The sequence below is a fragment of the Carettochelys insculpta genome, chromosome 1 (assembly GCF_033958435.1).
Source record: "Carettochelys insculpta isolate YL-2023 chromosome 1, ASM3395843v1, whole genome shotgun sequence".
Taxonomy (NCBI): Eukaryota; Metazoa; Chordata; order Testudines; family Carettochelyidae; genus Carettochelys; species Carettochelys insculpta.
Window position 1 is genome coordinate 371666880 of NC_134137.1, and position 12191 is coordinate 371679070.

General features: G+C 44.7%; 1 protein-coding gene across 3 annotated transcripts in view; it reads left to right on the forward strand.

The window, feature by feature from the left end:
- Window positions 1-12191, forward strand: part of PRKCQ (protein kinase C theta) — a 103943-nt gene that overhangs the window by 62266 nt on the left and 29486 nt on the right. For all 3 annotated transcript variants that reach the window (XR_012642357.1, XR_012642358.1, XM_074975613.1), the window contains exons 13-14: window positions 1342-1502; window positions 4876-5049. Coding sequence is in view for 1 of the 3 variants with exons in the window: in XM_074975613.1 (XP_074831714.1) it covers window positions 1342-1502; window positions 4876-5049 (335 nt within the window). In the remaining 2 variants the exon portion in view is untranslated. The remainder of the gene's footprint in view (window positions 1-1341; window positions 1503-4875; window positions 5050-12191) is intronic.

Consider the following 12191-nt stretch of genomic DNA (forward strand, 5'->3'; position numbering starts at 1 on the left):
CTACCATATTGGTCAACACGAAGGCCTATCACACTAGAAGCATGAATCACTGCAGCCTGAGTAATACGTACAAGGAAGATGACAGTGAGTAATTCTTCTCTATGTCCTCTAGGAGTAGGGCATGAACTGACTTAATTAGCAGCAAGGAAGGTTTAGGTTTGATATTAGGAAAAACTTCCTAACTTTAAGGATAGTTACATACTGGAAGAAGTTATGGAATCCCTACCATTGAGTAACCCACACATGTACTGGCTGCAGTTCACTGTCCCATGTAATGGCACCTAGATGACTTACATGGAGAAATAATGAATCTCCCCTACAGCTATAACTGAGAGCCAGCTGGCTTTTAGCTCAAACTGTAGAGGCTCCTGCACTTAGCTCCAGAGGTCCTAACCTGCTTGTGGACAGTTACATTGTCAGGCTTTTAAGAACATGTTGGACAGGCACCAGTCAAGGGTGATGTAGATGTATTTGGTCCTGACTCAGCACAGTGAGCTGGACTGGGTGACCTCTTGAGATCCCATTCAGCCCAATATTTCTAGATTCTGTAACTGTGTAGACCCAGACTTAACACCCTTTGTAAAATGGCTCCAGAGGAGGATTTTTAACATATGCTGATCTGTGGATTACATCTGCAGTGGCTTGCAGTAAGTTCAAACTGTTGGTGTCAACCTATAAAACTTTAAACAATTTGGGAGCAGGTTACCTTAGGGACCCTCTTTTCCCCAGTGGCTAATTACCTGTCAAGGTGTGCTGAGCAACCATCTATATGACATCAGGTATTTGAGTTTATGGGACAGGTTCAGTAAAGAATAGGTACCTATAAAGGTTTTTATAAATCTAGGTAAATAGAATACTCAGAAAATTCTTGGAAGTTCCACTCCAGGAACTGACAGCAAAGGCAGCCAGCCTGAGCCAAACTGCTGGGATAGGAACAAGAAGTATAAAGTATCTCCCCTGTCTCACATGGCAGCCTTGGCAATGGACATGAAGGGGGCCCAAGGGTAAGATGTCATGGCATGGGGTGACAGCCAGCAAGATGGGTTGTCAAGTAAGCCCTGTTCTTCAGCTTTGAAAGCAACATTGTAGTTAAAGGTTATCATTCTCTTCTCCTTTACAACCATGTAAATTGGGTCACTCCATAAACCACTGGAGTTACACCACTTTAAGAACTGACAGCTAGAAAGAGATGCCAGTGGTTTTCAAACCCACCTAGTGAATGTGGACACCAGCTTGCCATTAATTTCAGTTGGAACTGGTTGTCTCTGAAAAATGTAAAACTAGGATGTGGGGGGATTGTTTTGTTTCTGGGTGTTTATTCTGCTCTGGGGTTCATTTCAGAACCACAGGGAATCTCCTGGGAGACACCGGTGGAAGATGTGACGAGAACTGAGTCTCTCATAGAATCAGAACCAGAGAAAGACCAGCAGTCTGAGCAGCTGAGGTTAACGATCGATGATTTTGTCTTGCACAAGATGCTGGGAAAGGGAAGCTTTGGCAAGGTAAGTGAGATGGGGCTGAACTGTGCGAAGAAAAGCCGTGTTGTGCACTGCTGAGACTATAAAGAACTTTTTCAATGCCACGTCTCCGTGTTTTCAACCCTTGGCAGAAACCCAATCCAAACATATGTCATAATAAACGAGTTTTAAACATCACCAAGGGTGCCGCACTCTTGTGTTGCACAGAAACTGAATTCTCCCAGCTCCAGCTCTGCATAGGACAGGAAATATAATATAAAGGCCCTCTTACCCCTCCACCCCAGCTACCCACATCACCTGAGCCCGTGTAAGTGGGGAAGCAGCGGTGAGGCTGCTACTTCCCCTTTTACACATGGGAGTGGGGAACCAGTGAGCAGGAGAAAGGACTGGGTGAAGCTCCAGCTCTGCTATCAGCCAGCACATCTGAGCTAGTTCAGAGGAGGAAGGAAGCTGCACCCAAAAAAAGGCTGGAGTAAATTACTTCCCCCTCCAGGGGAAAGAAGAAGCAGGGACTAGATTGTGACCCTCCCCGTTCTTGGGTGAGTGATCCTATGCTCTGCCCTTTACTCCAGTTGGATTCAGATATGTACCTTAGATATTTGGGCCCAGATCTTCAGCCAGTGTAAATCTCTATAGCTCCTCTGAGTCTATGGAACTCCATCTGTTTAAACCAGCTGGGGATCTTTGCCTTGGATCTGAAACAGGAATCTGCTACTTTTAGTGCTTTCATTCATCTCCCTGTACCTGGAGTGACTGATCATTATTAATTTGTAGACTTGCCCTCTATAATAAAGTTAACCATAATGAGCTAATCTGGCAGTTCTGAGGGGCAATGTGGAAACAACTCTTCCTTGCAATTGAGCATCAACTAACGAGTGTCCATTTCATAGAAAACGTTGTACCCAGACGTCGGAGATGGAACCTTGGTGTCTGGCCTGATTCTTGCATATTTTGTGGGCTAAAGCAATTGCAATGGCCTTGTCTTTCCAGAGAAATTGTGTAACATATGCTGATTAGTGGATTACACCGGCAGTGGCTTGCAGTAAGCTTCCAGGTAGAGTTCAAAATGTTGGGCAAGCTTAGTACAGAAGGGCCAAACTATGTCCTTCTATAGAAAACTTGCCAGGAGCAGAAGATACGACCAGCTTCCCTCTTAGACTCCTCTCCAAAATTCTTCCACTGGGATGGGGTTTGGTTTCCTTTGGAGATGATGCAGGGTCTTCAGCCTTCATACCCTGCTAATCTCCAGAGGTATGCATGGGTTTCAGTGGGACTGAGCCATCTGTGTAGAAGCCTATTCCTGCTGCATTGGCCCTTCTGTCTCCTCCCCTCTCCTGCCTCCCAGTCATTACAGTTCCACTCTGGTTACTCTCCCTTGAGCCCTTTCTCTTACAGGTGAGGTCTACACTGCAGACCTCGGTCTCTTGGGAGAGGTCAGCCTCACACAGGAACGCTTCCAGGAAACTGAAAGCATTCTGCCAACATCCCTGTCTTTCTCGTTCCACAAGGAAGAAAAGGTGTCTCGGTGGGGGGAGATTTCCTGACTTTTGGCCCCCTGTGGATAAGCCAAATGTCGGGAAAGCCTCTCCCAGCAGAAATTATGGAAGAAGAAACACAAATGCGGTGCGCACTTTGTGTGTATTTTGCCGACATTTCCCCATAGTCGAGACATAGCCATAGAATATTCTTTAGCATGGAGGCGTGCTTGGAAGGAGTTGTTATATTTCTGAGTATTCCCCATATGGCAAGGGAGAGGGGATACATAGTGTGGTGAGAAGGTACAAATGTACAAATAACCAGAGGAGTAAATAAAACTCTCAAGGAGTGTTGCAGATCCCCTGCAATTTTATGTATCTCTGGTTCCATAAACAGTATTGAGGAGGCCTCACTGAATATTGTTGAATGATTAGCTAGCCAAGAGGAGTAACAATAAGACCTAATTCTCATACAGCACTTTTTATATATTGATCTCGGTGATCTTTGTAAAGGAGGTCAGGACAGGCTGAACCTCTCTAATACGGCACCCTCTGAACCTGGCCAGTGCTGGAGGAGAGAATTTACCAGATGAGGGGAGGTTCAACACTCCCACTGCTTACTGGGCTCTCAGAAGACATTGGGGGGTAAATTACAGCTAAATAACAGCACAGCACACCAAGAGCCAGGACAGTGGTTGTAAACAAACTTTATGGGACAATGGGAAACTTGGCCACAGTCACGATAAGTGGTTGTCCAGCTAACTAAAATCATGCTGGATTACGGGTGATGCTGGATGAGAGAGTTCTGGATCAGAAAGGTTTAACTTGTATCTCCATGGTACAGATGGGGAAACTGAAGCAAAGAGAGGGAAGTGACTTGCCAGCGATCATTCAGAAAATCAGCCAGATGGGTGTCTATAATTAGCTGTGGGCCTAGAAATCAGCCTACTTCCAACACTGCTTGTGGTTCATTCAGTGACTTCTGGCAAGTCATTTTGCTTCTGAGGGTCTCTGTTTCCCCATTTGTAAAAGATGTATAATAAAGCTTGCCTATTTCTCCAAGACGCAGTTCATTAGTATTTGTTAAGTGCTTTGAGGTACTCAGGCAAGAGCCATTGCAGAAGGGCAATTTATTTGTTGATACCAAACTCTAACCTTGTATTGAGAGCCAAGTCCTTAAAGCTATCATTGATATCCGTGAGGCTTGACTGATTTACACTAGCTGAAATCTGTGGAGCTACACTGATTTTTACCAGCTGCAGCCCTGACCCCAAATATTCCAATTTTATATGTTGCTGACAAAGTAATATTCCCCCACAATGTTCCCTCTAATCTTTTCCTTCCATGTACAGAATAAATTTTATGGGCACTGAGGCATGTGCTAAGGTGCATCACGAAAACTTAGCTGTGGGTGCTCTGCTAATGAGCTGGTTGGCATTTAAATATCCCCTGAGCAGCTGCAGAAGTGTGCAGCTTACTGGGCACACGGCTCCTGCGTAGGCCTTTTAAAGTATTGCAGTGGTTAGCAGGGCTGGCCAGAAAATGGAAAACACTATTTATGAAAATTTGCATCCAACTGGTTTCTGTCATCAACGGTTTCACACAACTTATCTGGCCCCCATCACTGTTGTAGCCAAGGACCTCATAGTCATTAGTGGATTTATCGAACAACACCCCTATGAGTGTAACCCACATTTTGTAAATGGAAACAGCGGCATGAGAGCAGCTGAGTTACTTCTCCAAAGCCTCGTAGGTTTGTGGCAGAATCAAGGCCTCCATCCTAGTCAGGTACTTAACCACCAGATCATCCTTCCACGCGAAGCTGTCTGGTGTAGAGCCAGTTCTCAGTTTGCATCTTTCCCTGGGTCTGAACATGATTTGTGAGAATGTGTGCCTGATATGAGGTGGCCCTCTCATTCTAGGTCTTCCTTGCCGAGCTGAAGAACACAGGTCAGTTTTTTGCTGTGAAGGCTCTGAAGAAGGATGTGGTTTTGATGGACGATGACGTCGAATGCACCATGGTGGAGAAGAGAGTCCTGTCCTTAGCATGGGAACACCCCTTTCTGACCCATGTGTATTGTACGTTCCAAACCAAGGTAAATATTTGCTTTCTGTTTGTCACTCAACAAGCTGAAAATACTTGTCTTCACTGTCCTTTCTGGGCCAAAGCCTGGGCCTGCTTGCTCTGAGGCAGTACCAGTGCGAGCTGCCGTCGGCCCTGGGACAAGGTGGGAGGGAGACCTGGCTCTGTGCCCACAAAGGGGGAGGCAGTTGTGGAAGGGGCGAGGCCTAGGGCATTTGCCCATTAGCAGTGCCAGGACTGCAGTGGTGGGCTCCCTGTGCCTCCCCACTCCCTCCCAGCCATGTGCAATTCAAAGGGGCCCAGAGCTCTAGCCACCACTGCTGCTGTTTTGACAGTGGTGGCAGCTGGAGCTCTGGGCCCCTTTGAAAGGAGAGGCCCAGGGGCAGCTGCCTCCTTTGTGTTGTCCTCCTATCCCCCGTTGACGGGCCTGTGCTGAGGAAATTTCTCCAAAACAAAATAGGGCTAAGGGAAGGAATCTCCAGCCTCAGTGTGTGCCTCAGGGCCTTTGACCTCATCCCCAGCTTTCATGCAGCCTGCGCTGGGTGTAGGGGTGGCCAGCTGATCCATCCCATATTTTGGCCTGGGCTTCTATATATTTATGCTTCTTTCCCCACTTAGACTGGCCCTGTGGAGAGCTACGGTGGCACAGTTTGTACTAAGGGTGAGATTCAGCCCTGTGCAGGGGGAACAGCACAAGACATACCACCATTTAATGTCTCAAACAGAGCTGAAGTGGGACTTCAATCGAGCATCGGCCTCATGCCAAAAGGATTCATGTTTTTTTTTTAATGTGCCCCCAACCAGGTGCATAAAATAGCCAGATTGTTTCCTTGCCTTTATATCAGTGCTCACCAAACTTTGGGGGTCATACCTCCCTTTACTCCTGCCATCCCAGGAATCATAGCTCTGTTCCTGACCCGAGCTCCCAGAGGGGGCGTGCAGACAGGAGTAAGGGGGACAGGGCAGGGGCCACAGGTAGTGGCAGATCTGAGACCAAGAATGGAGCTGCGGTGAGGGGCTAAGGCTGGGGCCAGGCCGGGATCAGATCCGCAGATGAGGTGTAAGGCTGGGGCCTGGAGTGGATCATCGGCCAGGAGCTGGGAGTAGAATGGGGCTAGGTGGTGCTTCCTCACACCTTTTCGGGGGCTGGCCCAGGGCCTGCTGCCTTCCCCACCCTTGTGTTCCTCCCCTATGGGGGCATGCCCAACAGTTTGGGGACCACCCCTCTATACAGCGGCATTTTAAACTGGCATTAAGACAAATACAGATTGAATCTCTCTTCTAGCACTCTCGTCCAGCAACATCTGTAATCCAGCATGATTTTGGTTAACTGACAGCCACTTATCATGGGTATGGCCAAGATCCCATGGTCCCATAAAGTTTGTTCACAGCCACCAGTCCTGGCTCTCAGTGTCTTGTGTTGTTATTTAGCTGTAATATACCCCAAGTGTCTTCTCAGAGCCTGGAAGTGGAAGTATTGGTGATGCTGCTGGACAATATTGGCTTCCTGTGGTCCAACAAATTCTCTCATTCGGCACTGCTCAGGTCCCGAGTTTGCCAGACTAGAGAGGGTCAACCTGCGAAACATCCCAGGTACCACTCTGTTCACTCAGACAAGTCTGTAAGATGTGGCTTCATCGTGGGAAGCTTTCATGCTCATTTGTATACCATGATTTAGTGACACTAGATGTTACTGAGAGCTAGGTTCACAAATGTTCAGCAAGACAGAGCAGTCAGTGTTATAAGAAATAAATAGTACCTCTACTGCATATACAGTTCACCTTCCAAACAACAAGTGCTTAAAGAGTATGGATGAAACAGAGTCATGGAGTCGTAGAATCATAGGGCTGGAAGGGACCTCAGGAGGTCATCTAGTCCAGCCCCCTGCTACTGTAAAAAAGTTTGTGAACTCTTGTGACAGTGGGTCATGGAATTTTGAATCCTGGCATGGATTTTAATCCTACCAGGATGAAGAATAGATGATATACATCCACAAAAGGGATATTTGTAGCACCGGGGGAAGAAATGATTTACAGTTTCAGCTGATGGTGAGAAACAAATAAATGACCTGAAACTAAGGAAGGAAAACAGACTGCCTAATAGAAAAAAAATATTCTCAACAACAACACCTGGGCAGTATGCTTCCAGGGAGGAAGGTGGCTGAGGCATCATAACGGCAGATATTCAAGGGTAGATTGGGCAAGATACTAGTGTGAATGATGTACAGGAACACAGATACTTCTGGAACAGCACGTTGCTACATCTAGTCCATGGTACCGTAACTGGCTGCAGCTGCTTCATTGGAAAGAAAAGAAGCCATACAGCATGTAGTTACGGGGCAACCTGCTTCCAGAACAAGCTAGTCCTAGGATCCTAGAATCAGAGCTGGCTTATGCTCTGAAAGACAAAGATCTGTCTAGGGAATAATCCTGAAAAAAACAAGGAGATTAAATGAGCAATCTCTTATGGCTCCCCTTTCTACAGCATGATGCTATATTACCTCTTGTTGTACATTCAACTTCTCCTTTGGTCTTACCCACATCAACATTTTAAAGCCGTTTGGCCTCTTCATTTCGTGCTATCTTTTGACGCTGCAGGACTTAGCACAGGTCTTTTTAATTCAAATCGCCCATAGACGGTGATTGATTTCTGCCTTATGTTTTTCTCTTCTGACCTTTCCAAGTCAAGCAGTGATCATTCAGTTTATGCAAGTCATTCTGAATGAGAGCGTTGTAACAAGCCACAGATGTTCTTTCACCACTCAATGGAGGCATGTTTTGATCATAATAGCCTCAGAGTAAGTATTTCACAGCAGATGCACTGGGGTGTAGAAACCATGCCTCGGAGTTATTATTGGAATTTCTTTCTGAAGGCTTCACTGGAATGGCTTTGGATAAGTGGCTACAAACAGAAGAGCGTGAGTCAGAAACCTTTCTGAAATATTGATTTGTTGGCAATACAAAGTTTCAGAGCTCTTTTATGTACTGACTGCATCTGCAAAGAATACTGGAAAGAGGGGCATAGGTATCTACATACTGACAGAGACCAGTAATCCTTTCAGCCTAATGCTCTTCACCAACATAATTATCTGCCACATATCTTCAGAAGAATAAACTGTCTCCCTAAAGTACCTAGTTGGACAGTATTATCTATTATGGGGGCAGCTTCTGCCTGACCCCTGCCAGTGATGATGAATGTGTGGTATGAAGCATGAGGATTGATAGTCCTTTGGCCTGAATTTTAATGATCCTGAGCATCTACAGCTCTCACTGACTTCCACAGAAGATTCAGTTGTTCAGAGCCCTCAGAAATCAAGCCACCTGCCTGTTTTGAGCTTCCTTAGAGTAAAGGAAGATGCACTTTTTCAGAAGTGATTGATATTTACTTTTGTTTATGATGATGATAATCTTTTTTGGCAGTGAGTTCAACAGGATCATGATATGTCATGGTAAAAAAATTTTAAAAAAGCCTCTTATTTAACGTGGCTTAAAGGGAGGCTTCAGTTTTCTAATTCCCAAGCTATTAATCCTGAAATTATTTAATATGATGCAGAATTTATCTCTGAATTAACTCTTCACCATTTATGCTGCTTTTTTCATTTTGCATTTCACTGATCTTGAACCATAAAAATAGGCTTTCTATTTTTGAAAGTAGATTTCATTTTGTTTGTAGCTTGTTTCACTTCATCCACCAGGTTCTTATTTATATTACGGTCCCTGTAACAGTAAAATAGAAACCATATTTATTGTAGTTTAAAAACAAACATTATTGAAACATTTCTATGGTGTTAACCTTATCTTGTGTAACAGCTCATATGTACAAGATCTAAAGGCTGAGCCAAATTTGTCATGTCACGTTAATGTAGGAGATGGTTGCTTTGAAAACTGTTCACTGACAGAATATTAGAAAGGGCATGTAAGTCAAAGGAGACTCAGACCCTGTATCTTTCATTTAAAAAAAAAGTGTTAAGACCCAATTCTGTTGTGAGCTGAGAGTTCTCCCGAAGCATTAGTGGGTGAGGCATACGCTCAGGATTTCATGGTGAACGCTCAGTACCATGCAGGATGAGGCCATGAATATGTATAAGCAGTCACGTCATCCTCTATGAACATCTGGATTAGAGCTGGTGAGGTATTCTCTGTCACAGCAACAGTGAATACAGAGAATGTCATTTCAGCATAACTGAATTTTCCATGGGAACATTTCAATTTTGTTGGTTTGGCAGGAGAGGAGGTCTGAATCAGAATATTAAAGTTTATCGAACATTTTGAGTCTGTTCAATATTAAACTTCGCTTCCATGTTTTGCTGCATTGCTTAAGGGCAGTTTTACTTTGGACTGTCCCCCTTTCTACTGTGGGTAACATGGATTCCGACTGAGTGGTGCATCAGAGGATACACATGATTGCAGATTCATTATGGGAGATGTAATTTGGCCAGGGATTAGTGTTCCCTGTGAGCAGAGTGCATGGCTGGCCTCCCAGGAGAGATTCAGGTGCTATCCAACTGATTAGCGGAGTTCCCACAGTCAGCATTATATGTTTCCATTGGTGGTGCACATCCGCATATGTGTTGGTGCACATAACAAAATTCCTTCCTCCCATGCATTCAATAATTTAGAGGGAGCACTGCCAAGGATCCTGGATCAAATGTGACCTGTGCGCTCCCCATCTGAAACTTCCAAGGGGCAATGTGGCATTGTAAGGCAATGGAGTTTAATTCTGAGTTGAATCTAAATGAAACATTTTGGGTCAGTTCAACAAACCACAATAAAACATTCCAATATGGGCTAGTTGAACGTATTTCATTGTGAACAAGAGTAATGAAAAGAAATGCTTATCGATTCCAAATCAACATTTTTTAGAAAAATTTGATCCATGAAAAATTTCAGTAATCCAGCTTTTCACCCGAATTCGGGACAAAAATATTGAATTATCAGACTGTTTCTAGAGTTGGAAATTCCTGTTTTTACTCAGCTCTACCACCAGCTGAGGTCAGGTTTTTCTTTGCCTGTCATGTTGCATCAAATTTAGGCCAGACATGTTCAAGAAGTTTCAAAGAAGTTGTAAAAGCACTATTTGTCCCCTTGTTCAAGTTCACAATGGAGCAATGTAACATCAAAAGTATAAAGTCTGTATCGAAAAGACATACTTAGATGAAGTGAGTACGTGGCGGGGGGTGGGGGTGGGGTCACAGTTCTGCCCTTTCCACAATAGGTAGGCAAGAAAAGGAGGAAAGCCAATGCCATGTTATTAAAGTGAGAAAGAGTGATGTCTTTGCTGATGTAAATTTACATAGCTCCATTGCCTAATTGGACTGACCATCAGGTCTGTTTATAGCAGTTAAGCTTGTGGTCTGTAGGCTGGGATTTTTAAGAAAAGCTGGTCAGAATTTTTTTTTCATTGCAGAAAATTTTGTCTTTTTGTCAAAAATCAAAAAGTTTGTGGCCAAAAACTTTTCAGCACGAGGCTGAAAAGGTGAATATTGTTAGATTTTCCAACAAAAGATGGACCTTTTTTTTAAGCAAAAGGCAATTTTTGCTTAGTCCTAAACCCAATTTTCCATCCCAAAGGAATTTTGGAACATTTTCAACCAGTGCAGAAACCATCAACAGGGTCAGCTAGTCTCTTAAAAGAGCTACTGCTCCTAACCACCACACAGCACCCTGTTTTGAAGTCCTAAGTGAGACTCAAATAGTACAATTTGCCTTTTGCTAATCTGTGTTCAATTATGCCAGGAGACCTTCACTATGTCATCACCTCCACGTGTATGTTTGCATACATATTCAGATGCATTTATTGCTTTCAGTCAAGCAGCTGGAATTGAAAACATTGTGTGAGATGGGGACTGAACTGAATTGGTTGCAGCTATAGGAAATGCTGCCATCTCTGGAGAGCAAGCTGATATTACACAAGGGGAATTAAAGATAGAGGACAATAGTAAGGGAGACATTGGACACCAACGGGCACTGAGCCAATGGCTGTTTGACGTGAAGAACAAAATGAAACCCTGGGTTATTTTGTCTTTAGCAGCTAGCCCAGGGGTCTGCTATCCAGCTGCGAGAAGGGCCAATTTTTTTTTCAAATTCAGTTACAAAATTAATACTCCAAAAGCCACAATGCACGTAAATACGAGACAGTACTTAATAAATAATGTCAAGACATACTCTTTGTCACCCCTTTTTTAAGAACAGCTCACACATTGGCTACGTCTACACTAGCCCAAAACTTTGAAATGGCCATGCAAATGGCTATTTCAAAGTTTACTAATGAAGCACTGAAATACATATTCAGCACCTCATTAGAATGCCGGCAGCCATGACACTGAAATTGACGCAGCTTGCCACCACGTGGTTCATTCAGACAGGGCTTCATTTCGAAAGGACCCCGGCAACTTTGAAATCCCCTGGTGTAGACGTAGCCCTAATGATTTGTAGCAGTTGGAAAGTTGTTACCCTATCTCCAAGCTTTACCTACCTCAGTCCCCAAATCTGCCCCCTGTCCCCAAGCTTTAACCCCCATTTCCAGGCTTTACCCACCTCATCTCCCAAATCTGCCCCCTGCCATCCCCAGGATTAACATGCCTCAGCAGACGAGCTTCTCTGCCTAGTCACGCTGCAGCTACTCCTCTGCAGCCGTCGTCCACACCCCCCCCCCGCCCACTGCTCCTACCCCTGCCTCCTTCTCAGGGGAGCTGCACAACTCCAGCAGGGACAGACACAGCCGTCCCTCCCCTCAGCTCTCCTGCTCACTTTCCCCACCTGCAGCATGGGCAGCTCCCTGCCCAGCCACACTGAAATAATGGAGCTAAATTTAATTGGTTTAATGTCCAAATCCTCCTGCTGGCCCACCAGCCATTAAACAAATTAAATTTAGTTCCATATTTCAGCTGCGGCAGGACAGGGAGCCACAAGGCGAGTCAGCAATGTGACTCCTTAAAGAGTCTCATGTGGCTCTGGAGCTGCAGGTTGCTGACCCCTGAGCTAGGCTATGGCTGTCCCCAGAAGCCTCCAATGCAAATAGCTCCTCTGAGGGAAGATTGAAAGAACTGAGTTTGTTTAGTTTGGAAAAGAGAAGACCAACAGGGGACATGATTTTAGCTTTCAAGTACCTAAAAGAGTGTTATAAGAAAGAGGAAGAAAAATATTTCTCTTTGAT